Raw genomic sequence first — 26,342 nt, forward strand, 5'->3', positions numbered from 1 at the left:
GCATGCATAGTACATACAAAATTCAAATACATGTCAATCTATCATCTATTTCTTATGCTTGGCCCTCTTGCCACCACGAGAAATGTCTAATTTTTTAGTCTTGTTGGAAAATCAGGATCTTTGTCATTAATATCACCCTCTAAGCATTAATATCCAGAGGTATCTTTGTCATTACCTTTGTATCTGTATAGGGATCTTTGTCATTAATATCACCCTTTAAGCATTAACATAAGATAGAACAAGCATAACATGTCATGTCAAGATTTTGTTTGAGTGATGCATACATTTTTAGGAGGGTCATGATACAGGAGTTCGACAACCAATGTCACTAACATCAAGGTACATAGAGGGATTGGTGCTATTGATTAAATACGAGTTCCATACCTTAATACTTGACAAAATTCAATGGAAACATTGCAATCCCCCAATCCTAAAATCCTGAAAAACTGATAAGTCTGCTGGATTTTGAATGAAATCTAAAATTCTACTTTCTCCATATGAAATCCAATGAGGCTGGAACCACTCTCAAACATCCTTAATCATTAAGCTACCAAAACGCTTGCCAAATGAAAATATGTGTCGCTGTAATGACCAGATGCGGCCTTTTCATACCCGCGCAGGTCACTTTTGCCGCCTAACGAGTCCTAGAAAACAGGACATGATTTCCAAAATCGTGACACGCTGGGGGATTCGACGTGTCAAAATAGGACACGACGTGTCATGTTTTTTGGACACGAATTTCGAGAGAATCGTGTCGGACACGACGTATTCGGATTCGTGGGTCCTATAGAATGAATCTGGTTACTTAGCTTATAGTTTTATTTTGTCAACTTTAGTTTATTTATTTTAAAATATTAAGTTATTAACTTTATGTCATATCAACATCAACTTTAAGTTAGTAACTTAGTTAAATTAATATACAGTTTATGCATATTAATCTTCTATGTATAAACTTTATCAAATAAATTTATTTTTGTTTTAATATATAAGTTTTTATATATTATGAATTTATAATTTAAATTATCTAAAAAATTTAATGGATTAGATTAATAATGATGTAAAACTGTTATATATTATTTATTTTATATAAATATTATATATTAGTATACTACAAATTTATACGACTTCTATAAATTCATATACTTTCATATATTTTATTTTTTAAAATTATTAAAAAATATATTTAATACTATTGGTACCCGTCGTATTTGAATCCTAGTTTTTTAAAGAATTGACGAATTTGTATTTGAATACAAATCTGGATCCATTCTTGTTTCCGTATCTTAGTAACTTACGATAGTACGAACTTTGCTGATCTGTCGAGGAGGTGCGACAATCACCTCAGCAATTCTTTGCTGTTGTGATGAGAACCACCTGACAAAAGCTCCTCAAGCTCATGTGTAAGTCACCCATCATTAGGTAACAAAAACCATGGATGCATCATAGTGGACCGTACTTAATGTGAGGGGCACAAACCATACTTCGTACAAAGGTCACCTTTAAATATTTGACTAGACCAAGTTTTGTATATGTGTTATCTCTCTTTTGTTAGCGATTGCTAGATGGATAACCCTATTAGGTGTTTCTAGCCCCCAAGGGGAAGTTAGAAGTCCCAGGTTAACCCTTCAATGCATAGGTGTAAGTGAAGATGTTAGTAATGGAGTGGGCATGACTTCAAGGCAAGGTTCCATGGCCAAGTGAGTAGCTGATGATGGTCCAACATACTGAGTGTATAAATGTAGAGAGGGAGCAATCATGGAGGCATGAGTTACCCCTTTCCTTGCCTTTCTTTTTTGTAATATTCCTAATGGAAATATACAATGTTAAACAAAGCAAGCATAGCAGAAACACATACAAAAATTTACAGCACATTTAACAACCATAAATCTCCATGAACTGCGCTGATTTCAACCATTTTATTAATCAATAAGAGAGTACAATGTGGTGCTGGAAAGAGTGCACCTGGGCTTGTTCAAGGCAAGCTAGCTAAGCCCAAATGAACAATAAGAAATCCCTCTCAATCTGTTGCTGCACTCTCCTGGCTTTGCAGTGATACTACCTAGAAAATATGATACTGGCTGCAGAGAACTACTGCTAGGGCCTCCTTGGATGCTCGGAAAGCTCTGAGAAATTAACCCCGGGTTCTCCATGAATAACCCACAAAAACGCACGAAGGAATTGGCCAAATGTTGACCTTGGAATTTCGGCCCAATTTTCCCCTAGCTCCTCTGCTGTGTTGGGGCCCCTGTTTGACCCCTCAAATCTGCCCAGAAAATTTTGCCAAATTAATCTTGGTCTCTCCTCAATAAACCTAGGAAAACCCAGAAAGGGTTTGTCCTTGTTTTGACGCTCCAAAATTGACTCCTAAATGTTTGGCCCTCCTCCACAAACAGAAGATGTAACCTGTAGCAAACGCTGCGTTTGCTGCTCTGCCAAAATGATGGAAAATCTCCCACAACACTTCCCCAGACTCCACCTCAAGTTTCAACCCCTAATTCCCTTCACTCCTCAACCTCCAAGCATGCCTCCTCCAAGAACTGTGTAGTCCCTATGCTATTGCTGCCAATCCTCTCCAGAAACTCGCACTCCCTGCTGCTAGTACAAACTGGTATAGGTAGGACTCCCTCCTTGGGCTGACACCCGAAGTCCATCGAAGCAAGGGTTGAGGTCTTCGCTTAGAGACACTTGTGTGCTAAACAACACCGCAAACTTGGCTTCAACTCAAGCGTGCTATGTCAAAGACACAATTTCTGAATAGATGATTGAATGACCAAAATGAGTGCCTCTTGCTCTATTTATCAAAGAGCCTCCAAGATGCCCATGTGGGCCTAGCTCGACTTTCCCCACCAACTTCGCTCCAATGAGAGCATCTTCCACATGTGGGCCGTAATTCTCCATGGGGTGGCCCCCATGCTCCACTAGAGCCGCAATATTTCCCTTCCTTCCTAATGTTTGGGCCCCCACTTAATCCCAAAATTCATGTGGGACCTCTAAACCCACATCTCCTAAGTGCAAACATGAAATAAGACAAAATTGGGCAAGATTGATATTTCCCTTAGCAATATTGCTAAGTGGGAATATCACATTTTTCCACCCCTTTAGGGCACCTTTTACTTCTTTATGATAATTCTTTGATATGGGTGTATAGCTTAGGAGCCCAAGTTTGCATTTGAGAGATTTAACATTTATTATCTCTTAATGATGAGACAATCTGTCACTCATTAGGGTTGGGACAATACAAGGTTCCTCTTTATTGATGGAGCATCAAATTCTCTAGGAATTGGGTGATGGCTAACGAGGGGGTGAGAGCTCATGCTAGGCTTTTCGCGCGCGCTAATTATTGTCCCAACCATTTTTGCATTTTATCTTCTTCCTTAATTGTGGTTTTCTTTTTCTTTTTTAATCTTTCTTTTAGCTTCATTAATCTCTAGGGCAAAGTATTTTGGCCCAAACTCAAGGATGAGGATGAGAAGGTGCCAATCCCCATGACGAATGACCACAAGCCCAAAGAATGGATATGTACTGGAGAAATGATAGAATGTGGTAAGCGTGGAATATCATGGGCATGCCACTTCAATCAGAACCTGCACAATAGTGTCCTTCCTATGACCTTAAGGCCTTAGAGGAGTTTGCACTAGACTAGAGTCAAAGACTAACCTCCTAGGTGAAGTGAGGGAACAAGAATACAATCTAGATTGGTCAATCATCCTGATCACCCCTTGATTTATATTGGTATGCCTCCAAAACTAAGTAAAAGTGTATGAATACAAAATGGTTAAAGTACCTAGCAATGGATGACCCACTTTCCTTTGTGAAGGAATGCCGGATGGGAGAAATCTGACCAGAGCAATATGTTCAGGGTGTATGGCATCATGTCATGTGCTGATCAATATGGCTGCTGACTGTGCAATGAGAAACATTTCTCCTATGAGTTGCCCACTTTTTAGTGGGTAACAGTGTCTAGAGCTAAAAAAGCTACTATATATACTAGCTTATCTCATTATATCTTGAGATGCATGAGCACTCGTTGCACTGTTCTTGGGTCCTTGTATTATTGTGTACTTGTGGCTGAAATATGACTATATGTAAACAATGCCTCTTTGTTGCAAGTTGCAACACACTTCAATTACTTAGGGAGGTTTATAAGTTTACCACAACAACCTGCACATCTTGGCTGGGACCTACATTTATTGCAGCTTGAGGGTGGAAGCCTGAATTTATTGCACAGCAATTAGGCAACATCTTGTATATTTGGAACTAGATTGCCAACTTGGATAGTGGCCTTCTGGGAAATAAAACTTTTGTGCAAACTGGAACTGCCACTTGCGACAATAGCAGAATGGGATTGCAACCTACATATTTGGTAGAGAATAGGACCATGGGCTATATGCACAGGGCTTCTTTCAGCAACAGGTTGCTGACCTGGACTGCGGATTTAGATTAGGAAGCTTATTACTGAGTTCTGATTACATTCCAACATCTCTCTATTCTTTGGAACTTAATCTTGTGTGCAGGGGCATGATAAATAACTAACATGGTGTAGTTTTGGTTCACTTTACATTTCCTTGTAGCTATAGCTATTAGCATATTTTTCATCACTATGAATAATATTGAAATCCTGCTCTAGGGATTTGTATTGAGTTGGAGTGCAAGTACTGAATATAAAGATTCTGGCTAGTATTGCTTAGTTGGACAGACATGCCATCTTTTAGTTTTTGAGGTTCATAGTTATGGCGATATTGGTTTGTAAAGTTTTAATAATGGATTATAATTTGTTCAATATGCAGATTCATATTTAGGCTTAGCTTTTTCTCGCAGCTGCACCAATTTGGTTCCCCCGGGAAAATATGTATCTAAATTTTTTACTCTTTTCAGGTAATGGTAGATTTTCAGGCAGCTGAGAGGCAAAGTCTTGAGGAGCCAGTTGCAGAAATTGGGTTGGAATCATTATGTGCAATGGTAGGGTTTATTTAAGATAGACCAATCCCTATAAGGGCTATAATCAAATTACAGCTGTAGTATAGGTCAAACTTTTTGTTTTTTTTATTATGGTGTGACTTTGTTTGTGCAAACTAGGTAAACAACAATCTGCGTTGTTATGATCTAGCAATGGATCTGAGTAGCAGCACGATGGAAGCCTTGACTCCTTACTATGCTGAACAGGTCTCTAAATTTGATACATTGATTTCTATATTTTTCATTCTTTTTTTGTATTGCGAAATTTCAATATCATGACTTTTTTTGGTAAGTTCAATTTTAGCTCTTCCTTCTCGAAATGTGTCAACACAATTTAAATTGTATCAAGAGATGATTGTAGATATTGTTTGCTTCATCATCTATTAGATTATTTAAATTAAATTTTTTTGTCAAAGCAACTTTGTGTGTATCTGAGAAGCATATTTTTCGTTTCTACTAGTTGATTGCTTCAAGAACTTCCTGATGATAAATTAATGCAAAAGTAGGAAAATGGCTTCTTGCTTTTGTAGAGATGAACTGACCATATAGTCTAAATATAGTGCTTAAATTCTCAATGGGCCATGCATTGTGGGTGTGTTTAAGATTCTTTTAAGAAACTATCGTTTTGAGTTGCTTTTGATTTGCCGTCCTCAATAAACTTTCCAATTGAAGCTGGAAAGATTTGATTCCTTGTGTAAATTGTCAATGACAGAAGTTCCTCTATCGAAGATTGCCTATCAAAATTTTGTCCAAATGGAACCACATTTGCTCATCCTTTGCTTAATGTCCCCATTTTTGAGCGTTGCGTAAGGTGGTGGAAAATACGAAGGAATAAAGTAATTATTTAATGTCAATGGCGCTAAAGTGACCTTTATTAAGAGACATTACAAAGTGATGTTGAGAAAAGTGAAAAACTTTAGGAGTCACTTAAAAATCAAAATGAGCAGAAAAAGTAATTTGAATTTTGGAAAAGAGGGGGAAAAAGGAAAGGGAGTTTTAAAATGGGAAATCAGCTTCACTATATCATTATGCATTTGCCTTTTTGGAGATAAGATTGGAGAGTGTAGCATCTCATATATTCCTTGGATGGAAACCTTGTTGATTTCTGGTAGCATCGGATGTGCTCTAAATCTCAAAATTTGCAGGGAGGCTTAGAGACATGTATTCTCCAATACCTAGAAATTGTTTTGGGAAATTCCACCTGGAGACAGTTTTATTAAAATAATTAATTATTTTTAATGGGATCCTAATTCTAAACTTAGGAAATTAAAATAATTAAAGGGTATTAATCTAACTGTGGGTGAAACTTCTAGAAGAAGACGAGGATCAAGCCAAAATTATCTAAGCCATTATTAGAAGTTAATTTGGGCCATTGGTTGTCCAACATAAATATATAAGAAGAGGCATCAAGGGCACTTGGAGAACACATCAAGTGGAGATTAGAAGATCGAATTTTTGAGGCACAACCGTTGCCAAAAGAGTAATTCGAAGTGATCTTTTGCAGTGAGGGGCAGTGATAGTATTCGGAAGGAAGTTTTTCCCAGGCCGGAGAGTACAAGAAAGAGAGGGCAGAATTATGTTCAGAGAGGCTGGCGCTGGGCCACGCAGAGCAACGTTGTGGCATCGCAGAGCTTGAGAGGGAGATCGAATTCCTGCTGAGGAAATCGAGTTTCAGAAGCCGAGAGCCAGGGTGTGAGACAGGGGGCTGAGAGTTGAATTTTCCAGCTAACAGAGGATTAGGAGGGGGGCCAGCGCAGTCCCAGTAGAGGTGACACACAAATTGCGTGGGGTTGACCCAGTTCCGCACAGAGGCTGACGCAGAAGGGATGCAAAGGCTCATTTCCAGCAAGATCAGAGCCGGTTTTTCCAGTGATAGGGTGAGATCATCTCACTCTTTTTTTTTCCCAATTTCTCTCTGTATCGGATAGTTAGTTAGGCATCCAATGAATTGTAGTTCGAATTACTACTGCTTAATAATAAAACCCTCAGCTAATGCACCAGTTTTCCCTTATTGGGTTTTTCCATGGACTTTTGTCCAAAAATAACGGTGTAATGTGTTGTGTATTTATTTTTTGCTCAGTTTCTTGTTTCCTCTTATAATTTAATTGGTGAAGACTACAGTGTATTAGTTTCGGTGTTTATTGTAGGGAATAGTAAATAATTTGTTCAGTAATTAACAAATAGAAGGAACTTAATCAGTGCTTGCAGTGGTGATTCGAGTTGGACAAATTTTCACATGGTATCGGAGCAACATGTGAAACAAGAGAACAGAGATGGAAGAGCCCAACGTTGAAGGAGGAAGGGAGTTCGAAATTCCTACATAGGCAACAAATCAAATCCCCAAACGGATTGTGCAGTTCAGGCCATGATGACAATCTTTTTGTGGTAAATCTCTCTCTGAGTGAGTTGATAGAGAGGTAGGATTTCTAGATCGAAATCTGTTAGCGGCAGAGGGAGCAACACAGCAGTAGCTTCAGCGAATAGGGGTTTCTGGTGGGACGCAGTTTTCTGCAGGGGATCCTCGGTGACTCCTGTTCCCAATACCCCAATGGGGGAACATGGCCTCCACACAATGCTTGGTCCAGTGGCCTACCCATGCCACCTCCTCCCAACAACTCCTGCTAGAGAATGCTAATCATCTTGCGATCCCATGCACAACCAACATGCCAATACAATCCATGGAGCTTACTCTCAAACCGCCTGTCTGCTAATGCTGATTGGAATTCCCCTAGGGAATGTATGTGCTCAGTCATTGGGTCGACTACCTCATCAATGCCATAGCCATCCCGCATGTCTGATATCGGATAGGGAGCTCCACCAGGATCCCATTGCTAACCTAGGTCTCCAGTGCCCTCGGTGTCTAAGAGCTCCCATTGAGCTTTACTCCAGACTATGACCATCTCCATCAGTCTAGTCCACTCCACTAGGTACCAACTCAGAATCTCTTGCCATCCAACCCCAAGAGCGGGTTCGAGTGCACAAACTCCCGCACGTAGAACAACCTTGACATGTGGATGTTGCACCTTGTGAAACTCCGATTGTCTCATCCCTCTATCCTGGTCCACACATGAGATCTAACTAGGTAGCTCTGTCGCCCTCTCTCCAATGGGCAAAGGTGACCCAATAGTGCTGCTAACCTGGTCATCCCCTCTGATATGTCTAGACAACTGTGCCTATCTCAATCCAATTTGTAGAGGTGCGCTAATGACACTGTAGATCTTGTCAGTGCGCCTCTGACGCGAACTGTGCAGGAATCCCAATGTGTGGTCTCTATCTTGCCCCTCATCAATGGCTAGACCAAAGGATGGTTGCACATCTTTCTCCATCATGGGCTTGACATGAGCCTCCAACTACTCCTCCATAGAAAATCTAACATGCAAGACATGCTCATCAGTCAACTGTAGGTGGTTTCCGTTCTGAATCTTTGTCATAGACCGGGATGCCTCATCAATGGATGTGTGCTCAATTGTCTCCTCCAATCTGTCTACTGGGGCTACCAAAGGAAACTCCGATAGGGGTGACTCCCACGTCACACTAGGTGTATCCTCGTGCTCCTCCTGCGCGCCATTAGCCTCATTCTCAACTGGCTAAATCGTATCTAGATGTACTCCCTCCTCTAGGGGTATGTTCTCTCTCATCACGTCACTACCTCCGCCTCCCATCTTCGTCTCTGTAGTATTACTACTAGCGTTTCGTTCAACAATCATGTTCCTCTTATTTTCTTCATTTGTAGGTTGACAACTACTATTTCTTCTTGCTGCCTTTGCTGACAACCACTCTTCGAGAAGCCCTGCCAGTCTCTCGATGCTCCTAATAACATTTTCAAATTTCTCCTACTGAGACATTTTTGGGCATAAGTTCAATTTGGAGAATAATGTGGGACTAGTGTTTTAGCCTCTGGAATTCTAGTCCACAATAACACTTGAGCATTTGTGTGATTTAGACCCACAACTGGCCAAAATCATGCTCTGATACCACTGTAATATTCCTAATGGAAATTCACAATGATAAACAAGCAAACATAGTAAAAACATATACAAAAATTTACAGCACAACGGACAACCAAAAGTCTCCATAAACTGTGCTGTGTTGAGCCATTTTATTAATATAATTGTCGAGTACAAAGGTAAAATAAGAAAGCATGCACCTGGGCTTGCTCAAGGCAAGCTAACAATATCCAAGTGATGAAATCAACTGCTCTAACATGCAATATGGATTCCCCAACAAACTCTGCTCTATTCCAGTGAAAATTGCACTGTTGGCTGCATATAATAGTCATTAGAGCCTCCTCCAGCGCTCAGAAAATTCTGGGAAATTAACCCCGACCTATCTACCAATAACCCACAATAACCCACAAAGGAATTGGCCAAATGTTGATCTTGGAATTTTGGCGCAAATTTCGCCTAACTCTTCTAACTGTTGGTATACTTGCAAGCTCTATATATTTCTTCGAGCAAACTTGTTAGACATGGTGATTCAGATCACCTAAGATAGACCCAAAATTTACCAATAGAATGTTTTTATCACGATCTAATGAATAAACAGGCTTATAAAATTTTAAGCACAATATAAGAAGGCACATAACCAATACATAGCGCAGATCATCAGACAAAGAACACCATGAACTAAGCCCCAAAGTCTTTTATTATGATATTTCAAACGATCAATGGATCAATACCATCGTTACAAAATTATGTAGACCAAAGTCAGAAATTTCATCATGACTTGAGAAGCAAAATGGCTTTTAATTTGTAGATAAATCCTCCAAGTGGAGAATAATGGCTAGTTGGCTTGATTCCCGTCAAAATAATCTCAACCGTTGATAAATACTTGATCATCTTTTAACCTCCGCCGCCGAAAATATTTATTTTTGAGGAAGTGTCAAAGTTCTCTTAAAAACCATTTTTTATTAGTCGAAAAATAAATATTTTGGATTAATTTATTCAAAAAATTGACTTTTACTTAACCACCAAGGTCCAAGGGCTCAATTTTTCTTAAAATATCGATTATTGCCTTGGTGGGGGACCTCCAAAAATTAACTTTCTTTCGACCCACAAATTTTTTTGGTCATTTTTCTCTTGGAGAAATTAATTTCTCTAGAATTTATTTTTTGACTCTAAATTAATTAAATTTTGGGCTTAGGATTTAATTCTATTTTTGTCAGAAAAATTAATTAATTGACACAAGAGGGGATTAATTATTTTTCCACCCTCAAATACTTTAGGCATGGTGTTTGATTGCGAGGGACCATCCACTAAAATATTTTTACATCAGATAATTAAAATTTAAACCCTGAAAGGGGCAATACCCGTTCGTTATAGACCCTCATAATATTTACCCAGTTCTACGACATAATATGATCTAGTAGACCAAGTGATTTGTAATAAAATAATTTAGCCAAATAGCTTAAATTATTCCTAAATCACTTTTACAATAGACTCAATATAACACTAGGACTCACCTGAGACTTTGTCAATAAATTCCACCCTAGCTTTGGGGTTTAAGCTGGAGGAGAAACTCTGCTGATTATCCGTGTTTAGAAACATACATAATGTGGTGAGGTTAGAAAAACCTCGTAGGATGAAATTCCTCGCCAAAATCAGAGGCTTACCTATGTTGTTACATAATTAAACAATTGTACTAGCATTATTTATATTGCAATTTGCAGAAATTGGGTTTACAATGATATAAGAATTGGTTGGTTGATGATTTCGATCTTTGAAAAATTTTGTACCATTGCTTCCTTGGACTTGTGACAAAATGGGTGCAACAAGCTTCATTCTATCATTATGTGTTTGTCTTTTTGGAGGTCGGATTGGAGAGTGTAGCATCTCATCTCTTCCTCGGACGAAAACAACTAGAGGAAAATCTAGTTTTGGTGGATGATTGCCCATTTTAGCAGGATAGAAGGAAGGATCATACAGATATTTCATTCTAGCCGAATTTCCCTATTATCAAAGACCTATTTCATATCAAATGGATTCAAACTGCAAGATTGGTGGTTCTTGTTGATGGTGACAGGAGCAATACGTGTTGGTAGATGCGTATTTCCCCCCATTATGAGTTAGTGCATAGTTGCACGAGTTGGTTGCTGCCTGCAATCCCACCAATGCTCAAGAAGGGACCTGATCTCCACTATTTGGTTGTTAGTGCACATAGACAAGAGATCAAGCTACTTGTGGGCATCGACTTGCCTACTCAGGGCTATTTAAGCAACCAAGTGCAAGATTATAATATCGTGGGTGATTATCTGTGTTTGCTGGGGGTCCTTTGGTAGTGGATCATGCCACTGGTGATTGCCAGCATGTACAGGAGCAATTTGGGTGGCGAGTGAGATTGTTGGGGGTAGAATCAATATTGTCGTGGTCCGCTAATAATATGATAGGCTGATCGTGCTGAGATAGAGGTTGAGAGCACTACAGTGGATTCGTGGCAGACTATGTGCGCATATTTGTTGAGGAGAAAGCATCATATATAGGAAACAAGGGTTGCTAAGATAACATGAGCTGATCATGAAGGAAAGGTTGATCTCCATGCCATTGTTCAAGGAGAGATGACCTGGTTAACACAAGTTGCATGACTGTATATGTTGATTTGTGGTAGCATCGGATGTGCTCTAGCCATGAAAATTGGTGGAGAGGCTAAGGCACATGAAATCTCCAAGGCCCAGAAATGGTTTGGGGAAATTCCACTGGTTAGAGAGATATTAAAATAATTAATATTTTTAATGGGGTTCCTAAGTTTAAATGTAGGAAAATTAAAATATTAATGGGTATTAATATAAAACTGGGAGAGAATGTTCTAAATGACATGGATCAAGCCAAATCTAATCTTAGCCATTGATTAGAGACTTAATATCAGCCGTTGAAGATTCAACAGGAAAAGTATAAGAGGAGGTTTGATGATCAGTTGGAGATACACCAAGATTGATCAGTTAGTTCGATTTTCTGGAGCTGGGCTTGCTGAGAAAATTCGAACTAGTGATCTGTTGCAGCAAGGGGCAGTGAGAACATACAGAGAGGCAGAGATAGTGACTGAGGGTCAGCGCAGTGACTGAAGAGGCTGATGCAGAGGCAGACAAAGCTACGTAGAGGTAGCGAGATGCACGCAGAGGCAGCTAGAGACTGCGCAGAGGCTGAGGGGCCTGCGTGGGTGATGCAGAAGGCCAGAGAGTTGATGCCGAGAGGCAGAAGGCTAACGCAGAGGCTTCTAGAGCTACGCTGAGGCTAGTAGGGCTGACATAGAGCCTTGGAGAAGCGCCAGAAAGATTTTCGTGGGGCACACTTGCTGGATATCTGTCTCTGAGAAGAGGTATTACTGCCATGTAAAATATTTGTTGGGTGAGCAAGTTTGGCACCCTAGTTGTACTCAAGAAATCTACATAATAATAAAACCCAAAGAATTGTTGCACCAGTTTTCCCGCATTTGGTTTTTCCGAGGACGATTGTCCAAAAATAACGATGCCCCTTGTGTGTTTGTCTAGTATTTCAGTTGCTAATCTGTATATGAGTTAAGGCTGCATTTGTGTTTATTTTCAGAATTTATATGTATAAATAACTTGTTAATGGAATAAACAAGTAGGTAAAATAAAGCAGATAATGCAGTAGGAATTTCTGACGTGTCAGACTTTAGAATTTTCAACATGGTATTAGAGCATTGCAGATCATAGAAGGACTGAAGGCACCAACAATATCGGAAATTTGCACGGTAGTAGCTATCCCGAGAGACAGAGCTGCTCCTAAGCAAAAGGCAATAGAGAAGGAGTGACGCAGAGGGCGTGCGTCATCATTTCGAGCTAGAGAGAGCGCTAGCACAGAGGCAAAGAGAGGCATAAGAGGCTCATGAAGAGCCACGTCATCCTAATCAGCCAGGTAGGCTTGACTTAGTTGGCCAGAGGAGTGATTAAGCCTTTGCCGGGATTGCGCAGAGCTGGAAGGCTCAATTTCTGTAGTTGTCGGGGCCTAAGGAGCTGTGGGAAGATTGTGGAGTTGGTGGGGTGTTGGTTCTGTTGGAGCAGAACAGTACCTAACGGGACAGAACCAAGGTAGAGGGAGTTGCTGCCTTGACGGATTTCTAGCCAAGAAATCTAGATCCAAGTTGCAGTTGCAAAGAGGATTGGAGAGGAGCGGTTTGACAGTTGGTGGGAAGATTTCCAGCAGGGAAATCACGACTTAGAGGGAGATTTCCAGGAGGGAAGTCGAATCTTAGAGGGAGTCTAGAAGAGGAGCAGAAATGGTAGTGAATAGATCGAGGGATCAGGACAGGTTGGACGAGGCTTCCAACTTTGTCATCTAGAAGGCCAGGATCCTGTCAGTCCTGGATAGACATCGCATCAAGGGCTTCGCCTTGAGAACCGTGGCTATCCCAGTAGACCCAGCTGATAATGAGAAGTATGAGGATGCAATGGCGAGGGCAAAGTGCATAATCCTTGATGGGGTCAAGGATCATGTCGTACCACATATTGCCGAAAAGAACATGGCAAAGGAGATGTGGGATACTTTGACGACATTGTATCAGGGCACTTCCGTGCAACGGAAGATGCTATTAGAGAATCAACTGTGGTCGTATTAGATGTAGAAGGGGGAGCAGATAGATCTATACCTCCTCAGATTGTAGGAGATTCGGGACCAACTTACTTCCATAGGGGCCACACCGGATCAGGAGTTCATGGTGAGGACTGCCCTGAATGTAGTCTCCGAGGAGTGGGAGACATTTGTCTAAGGCATTTTGGGCAGAGCTACTCTTCTAGGATGGGAAGAGATGTGGGAAGCTCTTCGCCAATAAGAGATCAGATGGTTGACCAAGGCAGGGAGTAGCAGCAAAGGAGGTCGAATCAAGAAAGAGGAGGAGGATGCAGCTCTGGTAGATGAAGAAGAAGGATATCTCCAAGGTGAAGTGCTTCCATTGTAGGGAGTTGGGTCATTATGCACCCCAATGTCCCGGGAAGAAGAATAAGGGAGAGGCTTCTGACTCCAAGGCGACAACGACTAAGGCGGAGAAAGAAGTCGAGACTGATGAAGACTGTGCCATGAGTGCTCATGCACCTCTAGAGAAGAGGTGGGGTGACATCGAGCTGTAGTCAGTAGGACTACAGAAGATGAGGGACAGGATCCTTGAGGTACCCAAACTCTTGGATCATATCCGGTTATGGGAGCCTTGAATGACAATAACAGGATGACGGATATTAGGTGGAGCAAGATGTGATGGAGTGACAAGGCAGTGCTAGAGTGCAGAGCTATGTAGAGTGCAGAGGAGGTTGTAGCAGTGCAAGAGGCACAGAGGTGTTTGGAGCAGTGCGAGAGGCAGAGAGGGGGTTGCAGCAGTGCGAGAGGCACATAGGTGTTTGCAGCAGCGCAGAGGCAGCAGAGGGAGCACAGGAAGCAGTAGAGGTAGCTTCAGGATTAGGAGGCTTCCAGGCTGACAAGGATGTCAGTATTTGGGTAGATCAGTTACTTATTTCTCGGTAACTGAGTTGCAGTGCAACAGTTAGTTGTGGTAGTGCTATAGGCAGCATGATGCAGCATGTTAAGAGGGAGCTGTAGCACAGATGTAGCAGTGGCAGTGGCATAGCCATGGGCATCAGTACAGGAAGCAGCAGTGCAATGGATGTTAGGCAGCAGGCCAAGCATCAGCACAGGTACCAGTGCGGAAGGATCGGTGTGATGCTCAGTGGTGGAGCATTACTAGAGCACATTCCTCGCTAGGAGGGGGTGTTGATTTGTGGTACCATCAAATGTGCTCTAGACATGAAAATTGGTGGAGAGGCTAAGGCACATGAGATCTCCAAGTCCTAGAAATGGTTTGGGTAAATTCCACCCGGTTAGAGAGAAATTAAAATAATTAATATTTTTAATGGGGTTCCTAAGTCTAAATGTAGGAAAATTAAAATATTAATGGGTATTAATATAAAACTGGGTGAGAATGTTCTAAATGAAATGGATCAAGCTAAATCTAATCTTATCCGTTGATTAGAGACTTAATCTCGGCCGTTGAAGACTCAACGGGAAAAGTATAAGTGGAGGCTTGAGGGTTAGTTGGAGATACACCAAAATTTATCAGTTAGTTCAATTTTCTGGAGCGGGGCTTGCTGAGAAAATTCGAATTAGTGATCTATTGTAGCGAGGGGCAGTGAGTACATAGTAGAGAGGCAAAGATAGTGCTTGAGGGTCAGCGCAGTGACTGAAGAGGATGATGCAAAGGCAACCAGAGCTACGCAGAGGCAATAGGAGCCACGCAGAGGTAGCTAGAGACTGCACAGAGGCTGAGGGGCTTGCGTGGGTGACACAAAAGGCCAGAGAGGTGACGTAGAGAGGTAGAAGCCTGACGCAAAGGGTTCTAGAGCTACATTAAGGCTAGCAGGGCTGACACAGAGCCTTGGAGAAGCGCCGAAAGGATTTTCGTGGGGCAGACTTGCTGAATATTTGTCTCCGAGAAGAAGTATTACTGCTGTGTAAAATCTCTGTTGGGTGAGCCAGTTTGGCACCCTAGTTGTACTCAAGAAATCTACATGATAATAAAACTCTCAGAACTGCTGCACCGGTTTTCCCACATTGGGTTTTTCCGGGGACTATTGTCCACAAATAATTGTGGCCCTTGTGTGTTTGTCTAGTATTTCAGTTGCTGATCTATATATGAGTTAAGGCTGCATTTGTGTTTATTTTCAGAATTTATATGTATAAATAACTTGTTAATGGAATAAACAAGTAGGTGAAATAAACCAGATAATGCAGTAGGAATTTTTGACGTGTCAGACTTAGAAATTTCAATAGTACAGTGGGGTCAGAGCTGTTGATCTGAGGGTTGTAACTGCACAGGACGGAGACTAGTGGGCAGCGCATGTGTACTTGTGCGTGAAAGGGAAGAGTCAAGTCCTGGTGTGCGCTGCCAAAGTGTACATGTAGGCTGCAGCCACTGAGGAGATGATAGCAGCTTTACTAAGGTGGAATTGTGGCTGTCTTTGACATCAGGAAGGCTGTGCCAACTGAGGATAGGACAGGAGGCCATTGGGAGGCAGGTCAGGTTCTGAATCAAGGAGAAGCGAACATGAGTAGAAACTGGGCGCTTCCATGTGAGCCCAACAAGAGCCCATGGTGGTGACAGTCCAATTTGTACACAGAAGAAGGGGATCATCACAGTCTTCCCATAAATGTATAGCCTGCTGATTTGTGGCTGCCTGGAGGCCGTAACAGTCAACCCATATATGAATTGCCTGCTAATTCATGGCTGTCTGGAGACCAGAGTGCAGCTCGTCTTCGCAGAGGCATTACAATGCTACCTTAAATCTATAAACATAAAGAGAAGACTGCAAAGCCTGCTTGGGATGGACAGCACACTTAGGAGGAGGCAGATCTGAGGTTTATGAGTCCATGAATGTGGAGGAGGGTCAGATCTCTTAATGAAGTTGGTCTCCAATATTTAGAAAGTCGTGACAGCTGCTGTTAGTATTCCCTTTACAAGCAAGTTCGACCATACCTGTGGCTGAGGTTGTAATGCAAATGCAACAAAAATCAAGTACATATCGTATGCCTGCATTTGGATGTTCCAAATTAATCAAGGAAGGGTGAATAATATCGGGGGAGTGGTGTTTCTTCTAGATCTGACTGGCAGCTTCATATCTCAGACTGTCCCAGGCGTATCTTTTCTCAGTTCTTTGATTGCAAATAACAATTAGCAGTTTGTCTGTATGTTCTAGTATTTTGTTCTGTTGTGTTGGAGTGATTAATTATGCATTCAACGCAAAATTGCAAGAAAAAAAATCCACAAAGCAATACAAACTTCATAAAACCCAAAAACAATCAGCCATGCAAAGAAACCGTACAAATTGCAGTAAACAGTGGTCAAGGTCATTACACTTTATGAGGACGATTGGCAATGGAGAGAGTATGACAGGCATTCTTACTGTTCATGGGGTGGCTAAGTTGGATTTCCACATTATTGGATGTGGGTGCAGGTGTTTGATATCTACATTTTTTTACTTTCACAAATTCCTGTTATCGTCCCATGTAGTCATAAATATATATCATAGAGAAGGATAAGACGAAATTAATGAGATGAATTATATTTATGTTCACTAATAAATACTTAGAGACCATGGAACTATAGATGTGTGACTTGCAACGAAAGACAAAGTAGTGTTGAACTACTCTAACATAAACTGAAAATAAAAGAAAAAGACTAACGCAAAAATGAAAATAAAAGAAAAAGACAGCTAATTATAAAGAACTGTCTAAAGAAATTTGCAAATTGGAACTGAAGTTGAACAATCAGTATGAGCAAGAAGAACAGACGAGATTTGATTGAAGGTTGACGAGATTTGGTGATGGGGATAGACTGTCCATTATGACACTGGTTCTGAGAATTCTTCCATTTCTTTTTATGTATCTTTAATGAGTCTTGGTAATCACTTCAGCAAAATACATTATTCTCAAATACCTTGTTCTCAATGTTATTAATAGCATTTGAAAATTCTATAGTTTCAAACAAAGGAAATTTTGTGAAACGATTTTTTTTGTTTTATTTTCCTTTGCTAGCTCTTTTATGTCTTTCACATGTTTCCATTTAATTTGAGGCTCTCTATGAAGAGAAATAAGAACATTACTATGCATGTTTTTAGGACCTGATTTGTGAAATCTCATTGTGCAGGTTAATTTTGAAGATACTTGCAAAGGCTTTCTTGAAGTAGCAAAGGTGAGCAATTAGCAAACATTTCAGTTGCATTGCATTTTTGTTCATCGTAGTTAATGGCATGGGAAAGAAATGAAATATGCTAGACAGGTGTAAATATTATCACTGTGAATGTGTAGGGGGGTTGTTATTAAACAAAAGGAAATACAATGTCTAAGGTCTTAGGGAAACAAAAATTGACTTAAATTGATGTTAATGTCTACCTAAGTTACCTGACATAGGGATTCGGTATTCGACGGATACAGGGATTTGAGTGTCGGATACAGACACGTTGACCCCCCAAAACAAGACACGTTTGGATACGTTATATATATATATTAAAAATTAGATATTTCTTACATAAATTCTCATTCATGATACAAATTCATTGATTCAAACATAGATCTTCATCTAGATGTAAGTTTTACAAAGTAACATTATGCATACAAAATTACGAATACAATTGTGACATAAATGATAAATGGTAAATTATAAATTTATAATACATATAAAATTCATCAATGATCCACTAGGAGAAAGACAAGATAGTAAGATAAAGATATTGTAGTTTTCTCATTAAGTCATCAAAATCAAAATGTGTTACTGTTTACATAGGTAGTGCAATGCCAATGGAAAATAGAAATAGAAAATACAAAACAACTACAACTACAAGTCTACAAGTATACAAGCCTCAAGGCAGTAGGTAGCTCATGACTCATGAGTCATCAATCCTCATAGTCATCATCAAAATCAGCATCACTGTCCTCATCATCATGGTCACTACTGCTCTCCTCTGCTGCATCGTCCTCCTCTGTATCCAAAGTCATCTCTGCATCTGCTGGTGTGTAGGATGACCCCTTTGTAGTATCACCATCATCAAATCTGACAGGCTCTAACACTTACCTGTTGCTTGAATCTCTTTGAAAATGCTCCCACACCCTTTGCTCCTTGCTCCCAAACACCCATAACAAACCCACAACAAACTAAACAAGTGAACATGCAAATAGAATGGGGAAATACGCCTTTATAACGCTGCCTGAGTTCTTGATTTACAGATTCAAAGTGTCCTGATCAGGACACGTTCCGGATTCGAAGTGCCTGATCGGACACAACATGTCTCGATTTTCGAACACAAATCCACCCGAACTATGTCTGATTTGCTGGATTCGGGACACGTAGGGCCTGGGGGACGAATCTGGTTTCATAGATGTCTACAAATGAGTAAGATAGGTAAAATAAATTACAACATAGGCCAAGGGTTTGCATGGTGCAACTCTAATACAAATAAATAGAAAATATTCATAGATATATAGAAGGGGGAAAAACGTTATCTCAAGGACCAAAAAGCAATAAAAACTAAACAATGAATCTCTATTACAAAGTGAAGCAACATGGCTAAGCCTCTAAGGCCTTGGTAACAATGAGATGGTTCAAGACTCTACTAGTCTTGACGTTGAAAATGAACTCTCTTCCCATTTAAGGAAAACAGTGTTTAGTAATAGCCTAATAGGCATAGCAGTTCTTATTGTTTGATGTCATTACAATTTTCAATTTTGGATTGCATAGATAGGAATATCCAATGTTCCACCAAGTTCGTGGGATGTGGGGCTGCAATAGCCAAGAAATGCATCCCACAATTTAGAAGTACCCTCAAATTTTAGGGAACATCATGGGGATGTTGGGGTCTTCAACATAGGGGACACCTCCTAAAAAACTAAAATGTTTAAATTAGAATATACGAAACTTGAAACATAAATGATAAATCGTTAAAGTTTAAAAATCTTTTTCATAACAATGCAACATAATAATTAATAAATCAGGATTCAAATATTATCTATAGACTATTATAATTGTATTTCTTAAAATTTGTCTACATCACACACATATCATCTTTGCTTACAATAGTAACACCTCTTTGGGATCTTCTTTCAAATCTTCATGTAATTGTGGTTAAGCTTGACTTAATGGCCACTTACTAGTCTATAGTGTCATTTATGGCTCACCCATTGTGGGTGGTTATAGACAACCTAAGTTGCAAGAAACATGGGACTGCCCCCGTACCAGTCAATTTTTTGTTACGGAAACCTTGAAATGCAGCTGAAATGCATTTCAGTTTTTTGAAATACGTTTCAGCTTTGCTAAAATGCGTTTTAGGCACCAAACCTCTCATTTTAGTGTTTGTACATTGTGTTTTAGCATCCATACAACACATGCGGGGTGGTACAACATGCTTGTGTGGCATGTGTGAGCCAAACACATTATTTTTAAAACAACAAAAACTAATGAGTGGGGCAGCCTGATATTCAACCTTAGGGCCCTACTAATTCTGTGTAATTAATGGTAGTGTTAAGAATATGCTATGCAATTAATTATAATATTAAAATTTTAAAGTAACCTTTTACTTTATTTTTTAACATTACCATTAATTTACTTGGGATGTTTGAGAATAGTTCCAACCTCATTGGATTTCATATGGAAAAAGGAGAATTTTAGATTCTCTTGAAAAGTATAGCTTGGGAGGTATTCTACAAGCCTAGATTGGGGTTTGTGAGAATTTTGGTCAGAAAAGGACTTTGTGGGCAAAAGATCCAAGTGAAGGGATTTTAGGCCCAAATGGGGTTTAAAATTCTAAAAGGAAAAATGAAAAGAAAATTAAAATTTTGTAATTCTAAAGAGGATCAAACCCATCACATCTAGAGGGTTCCTAAGAAGGCTTGGGAAATCTACTTAAGAAGAGGCCTTATCATAACGCTGATCATCAAGTGAAGAGGAGCTCGCTTGAACAAGATGAGGCCGAGATGGAATCCAAAAGAAGCCATAGCTTGAGGGCCGAGTAGGGCTACAAATTTCTAGCAGTGAAGAGATGCATTCGTCTCAAGGAAGGCTAAGCATGGAGGCTGTTTGCTTTAGCTCGAAGGTGTAGGAAAAAGGAAGGTAGACTGAGTTTGGAAGGCTCATTCTGGGCACAAGATGGGCAAAATACCTCAAGGTATAGGCCGTAGGAGTTCTAGTTCTTGATGGGCAGGCTGAGTCTCCAAGGGTGACTGTTTTGAAGGATCAAAAGGCTTGTCACCAAGCTGGAATAAGGTTGCAAACAACGGAGGACTAGCGTCGGGGTTTTGGGGGCAGATAAGGAGGTTACGTCTGGTTTGGAGGCCAAATCTGGGGTCTTTCTGTAGTTGCAACAAAAACCCTAGTAGGAGGTTGAGATCCACAGAAGTTATGTACCAAGATCCAAGCAATGGAACACCTTCAAGGAGAAAAGAATGTCAGAAGTTTATAAGCCTTAGTTTAGGGTAGATCCAACACTAGTGCCAAAGGAGATTTGAACCAAGTTGCTGCAATCCTTAAGGAATCCATCTAAGTGCAGAACAAGAGCGAGGAGTGTCTCGATTAACGTCTTGGACAGGGCCGAGATAAGGAAAATTCTGCTGGCCGAGTTAGGGAGAAATCTAAGCATGCGTTGGGCTAATTCCTACTGAAAATAGAACTAAAGGTTTTTGTGTTGTTTCAAGCAAGATCAAGCCCTGGATTAGGGTTGAAGTATTGGCTAATAAGGCTGGAACAACAAGTGAATAAAGCCAAGTGACAATGCAAGAAAAAGAGGACCGTTAAAAGGGTCAATGAAGGCCTTGGAGGAGGTTTTGAGGTCTAAACACAAACATTGCTTTGCTGCCAACGAGCCTGGATAGTACCCTGACAGAGTTTCTTGCTTCACCTGTTTGTGCAAGAAGCCTTTCTCTTCTTTCACCTTTATTTATTTATTTAAAGTGAACTGTGCATTGACACTTATTTATTTTGGGGCGGAAGAGGGATCTCAACCTGTTGAGAGCAGAAGAGGTTGTTCCTTAAGAGAAGCATATAGAGACCTTTGATTTAGGTTTGCTCGTTTAGATTTTTCACCTTCTCTGTTTCTACTAGTTGGATAAGCTTGAAAACACCAAAACAGAAAAACCGAGTATAGGCATGAGGTTTCCGGACTAGACATGGGTTCATGGTTGGACCAAAACTCTCCTTACGGACGGATCGTATTTTCCGTCGGAACTTCATCGGCCAAAAGATGTAACCAACACAAGGAAGACGGATAGAAGGTTAGCCAAATGCTGAAGTGTCACAAGACTATTTATAGTTCGGCCACACACATACTAAGAAGCCACAACATGTCCAAACATAACACTTATTCACACAATGAAAACAAAAAGAGACAAACAACAAGAAACAAAAACAAAAGAAACAAAACGAAAGGAAAGACAACACACAACAAGGGAACAAAATCAGAAGACAAACAAAAGAAGCTAAACCAAAGCATAATGCAAGAGAAAGTAAGAAAAGACAAGAGAGACTGAAGAGAACAACATGGGATGGGTGCAAGAGAAGGAAACTAAGGTGCAACTAATCCTACTCCTAAACTAACAACTAGGAGGTTGGGGTCACGTATAATGGAATTTCCAGTGAAGCCACTGTAGTTGTTCCTGACCTGCATCCACAAAGATATGAACAATTAAAACAAATATAAAGTAATGTGCAACAGAAAAGATAAAAACTTGAATAACTTGCACAAACATTTGAAGGTCTTGCCTGTGGGCAGAAAGATGTGTCACAACCACTACTTTCATCCAATCCACATTCTTACCTCTTCGACGGAAAGCATAATCAGACAAACCTCGAAGACTTCTTGCGAATGCACCTTCTTCTGTGTCATCCTGCTTAGAAAGCACGAGAAAAGGGAAAAACCGTTTATTGCAATGGAGCTTGTTGAGTAAGATTGCTCCAACCATTCAGCGATTGGATCATAAAATACATGATGATCCTCTTGAAAACCTCGAAATATTTGAAAAGATGGATTTTCAATTAGAGGCACGAGATTATAACGAGAATCATGTGAGGGAAAATATATCTGATCATATTCAGCAGTCATGTCGAGACGGCAAGGACCTGACATAACCATCAGTAGAGACTGAAGTGCCTCAACCGCTTGACAAAAATCCAAATAGTAAGATGTTGAACGATGAAGATCGAAGGATGTAAAACAACTGCCATTGGATATACTGGTGGGAAAATGATAACATGAATGACAGTCATCAAAGACAGAATAATGATCAGATGAGTTGATTAAAGCATCAGATTCCCAGTTTGTGATGAAGGAAGATAAATCAATTTGAACAGTTCTACAAATTCTCTGAGCAATCGAACCAAGTTCCTTGCAAGCCAAATGTGGCACACTTTTCCTGTAACTGGTGATAAAATATGCAAGCATCGTAATCATGAAAAGCATTTAGAAGGGATGTCAGCACAACAAATACATGAAACCAGTTAGGACATGGTGAATGGAGAAGAACTTGATTCGTGTGATAACTCATGCATTGATTATTACTCAAGAGGATCTCCAGTGCGATGAAGAGCAAGATTTGTGATATGATACTCACAAGGAAAGCCAAGAGATGCTCATCATGAAATGAACCTGATAGGTATGATTCCTTTAGCCAAAGATGGTCTTTGGAATGATCAACTTCACAATTCCATGACTCTATGAGAGATACACATTCCAAACCCGAGTTTGTTGGGAGAGATTTGCATGAAGATGAATGAACTGAAAAAGATTCATGAATCTGGTTGGAAGTAAAATCTTGGAAATTTGAAAGATCACATCCGAGGTACCAGACATTTCTCAAGAAGAAATTTTCATCGAGTGAAACCATGCAAAGAGAAGGATCACGCAAGAGAAATAAGATCTGACTTAGTTTGGGGGACTTACCGAAGTCGCGAGATTCTAACATAACCATTAATGGAAGTTCAAGTGCTTCGACCCCTTGGCAGGTCCCGGAACTTTCCAGAATTGTAAAATTGCATTTTGAAGATTGTACCAGATTGTGCATGGTGTGAGGGTAGCTACTATTACCGGTTTCAATAAGCCCATTGCTCACTGGATGGCAACCATCTTTGTCACTGGTTTGACCAGGTTCTTCAATTTCAATAACCCGATAACTCAAGTCGAAAGGTTCTTCTGATTGCGAATTTAGAGATAAACGAATCGAGGAATTTTCATGAGCGAGCCGATTTGAAGTGTTGCCTTCATGCAAGTGAAGAGATGACGAGGGAAGGGAAGAGTACTCAAAGATTTGATTGTTTTCATTTGCATCATGGATAATCTCAACAACTTGTGCCAATTGAGGAGTTAAGTCATCGGATGATGGACTTGAAGAACATGGAGCACCCCTGTCGCAAGTAGATGTATCGCAGACGGTAGAGCACAAGGGATAGTGAGATGAAGAGGAAGCTTCAATAAGCACATCTTCTTTGACTGAATCAGATTCTGGATCCAAAGTAAAATCTTCATGAGAAGCCAAGAGATCAGCTGATGCACTTGGGCAATCATGATCACGTACATCAACAAAGTCATCATCGTTGGAATGATTGTTTCTTGAGGCTACGGATTGATTGAAAGAATTGATTGCATTTGATTCACTACCAAGATTAGCAGATTGACAATCACCCAAGAATGGAAGCGCATAATCTTGACACGAAGGATCTTGACAAAAATAAGAAATATTGAGAGCATCTTCACCTTCTTGCTCCTCTGCCTGTGTAAAGTGATTGCCTTGTACCTGATTGCAGTTTGGACTAGCAACGCGAAAATCAAGAGAGTGTGAAAGACCAGCTGGTGGAGTAGATTGAGCGTGGGATCACAGTACAAAGAGTCAAGGCATGTAGATGAGAGAGGATAACAAGAATTCAGACTAGAGTTATGAACAGTGAGATCATCTTGTGGAATGGAGGAGTTAGTCTTCACCATAGGCTTCATGAGCCATTCTGGAATTTCCTCCATTGAATCTGAATCATGAATAGAAGAAGAATGAGAAGGTGGATTAGGAATTTTTTGCAGATTTTTTAACTTTATTGTTATCACACGGAGGCACCCACATCGAGACTGGAAAAGGAGGAGGACAAGGCACAAAAGGAGTAGTAGATTCCTCCTCCGAAATCAGAGGTGTCTCATGATTCACAAGAGTTGGGGGAGTAGAAAAATTAGGGGGTTTAGGTTCGCCATGTAAAGAGATAAGAACCAAGTGCTCAAACTCTTGTTTCAAGAAATCCTGATTCATGTCTTCTTCAAAAATTTCACAACAAAGGTGAAGGAATTGATCAGAAAAATCCTCAACTGATTCATTAGGCTTCATTCTTAAGAGATTGATTCTTTTACAAACATCTCGGTAATTATACCTGTCAAAGGCTTGATGGAGCTCCCCGAGGAACTGATGAAGGGAATGGATGGAAGTAGGTGGCAAGGTATGGCACCATCGATTAACACGACCTTCAAGGGTGAGGAAGAAAATCATCATCATCATCGATTTCGTAAGATTCACAAAATTTAAGAAAATCATAAATGTGCTCGGTTATGGGTGTTCCATCCTCACCATCAAACTTTAACTGGGACAAGTGATCGAGAGGCTCATCGGGGATTGAAAATTGATAAAGGGAAAAATTGGAGAAACACCTCGGGAGTAAGATTTGTGTATGAGCCATTTTAGATAAGAGGTTCAAACCAGATTCAACGGGCTCAACTTGTCATCTGGCCCTCCTTCTAGCGCCAATGTTGACGGTGCTGGAAATCCATCAACCAAGGGGTCTCCTCGATGTGAAGTCCCAATTAGACCTCACACCGTTTGGTGTAGGAGCCCCATTCGGAATATCGGCCCGGTTGTCATATATCTCAAAGATATGCCTTGGCTCTAACTGTCAGCATGAGAGAGGGATGCAATGGTATCTTCGAAAAGCGAGGAGGTGTGCCTGGTGAGTGTTCAATTGTAAATGTGTCAAGGTTCTTCTACTGTAGAGAGGGGAGAAAAGTGAGCCTCTAAGTGAGAGGTAGTAGTACCACCCAAGAAGAGACACACATGAACCAAAAGGATCCGTCTAACATCCAGCAGAATAGTCCACAAAGGATGCGACAATCATTACAACCAACAAATGAAGAAAGATCTGTCTAATATCCTGTAGAATAGTCCACAAGGATGGGACAACAATAACAACCATTACAACACATTCTCAATAAGTTAAGTACTAAAATAACTGAAATAGTTCAACTATCTTAGCACATGTGAAAGAAAACATGAAATACAAACATCCACAAAATAGTCTTACAAACATTCATAATCCATGCATGAAGAACGTGCTGGCCTTGAAGGCTTCTGTCATTAAGTAAAAGTTCCAAGACACATGTTTACAATGTACATCACTAGCTCCAGTAGTGGAACATTGGAGCCACTCCTTGCTCCTCAAAGAACTAGCTTATCTCTCTAATGCCTTGTGGGAGGAGCCAAGGTGAAAAGTCCTTTGCTCATACAATGAGGGAGTATATATAACCAAGGGGTGATGCTTCCCCTCCTTGTGACTCTTTGACTACCCTCATGATTGTTTGACTTCCTATGACTTTTCATCTTACATGACTCTCCATATTACATATGTGTCCTTTGGACTTCCACTTTACAATGAATACAATATACATGGTCCACAATGATGATGTGGCATATGACAACTCATGACAAGACATGACATGGCACTGCTGATATGAACTGCTTGAATGATGTGGCAATGTCAAGCCACTGCTGCTGCTGTGAATGATGTTTGCTTGAGAATGCTCTTGTCTTCCACCTCCTCGTGGCTTGGTGATAGGAATCTTCAATGATCTCAAGTCTTGAGTTGTGGTCGTGAGTTGGTGTCCC

General features: G+C 40.4%; 1 protein-coding gene across 1 annotated transcript in view; it reads left to right on the forward strand.

Annotated features, from left to right (window-relative positions):
* Positions 1–26,342, forward strand: part of LOC149203602 (exocyst complex component SEC6-like) — a 456,452-nt gene that overhangs the window by 363,771 nt on the left and 66,339 nt on the right. Inside the window, exons 17-19 of the mRNA XM_089403504.1 lie at positions 4,876–4,959; positions 5,077–5,163; positions 17,599–17,643. Of these exons, the coding sequence (XP_089259630.1) occupies positions 4,876–4,959; positions 5,077–5,163; positions 17,599–17,643 (216 nt within the window). The remainder of the gene's footprint in view (positions 1–4,875; positions 4,960–5,076; positions 5,164–17,598; positions 17,644–26,342) is intronic.

This window comes from Pinus tabuliformis, chromosome 2_1, assembly GCF_031772625.1.
Source record: "Pinus tabuliformis cultivar Carrire ecotype Pingquan chromosome 2_1, CPIR1, whole genome shotgun sequence".
Lineage (NCBI taxonomy): Eukaryota > Viridiplantae > Streptophyta > Pinopsida > Pinales > Pinaceae > Pinus > Pinus tabuliformis.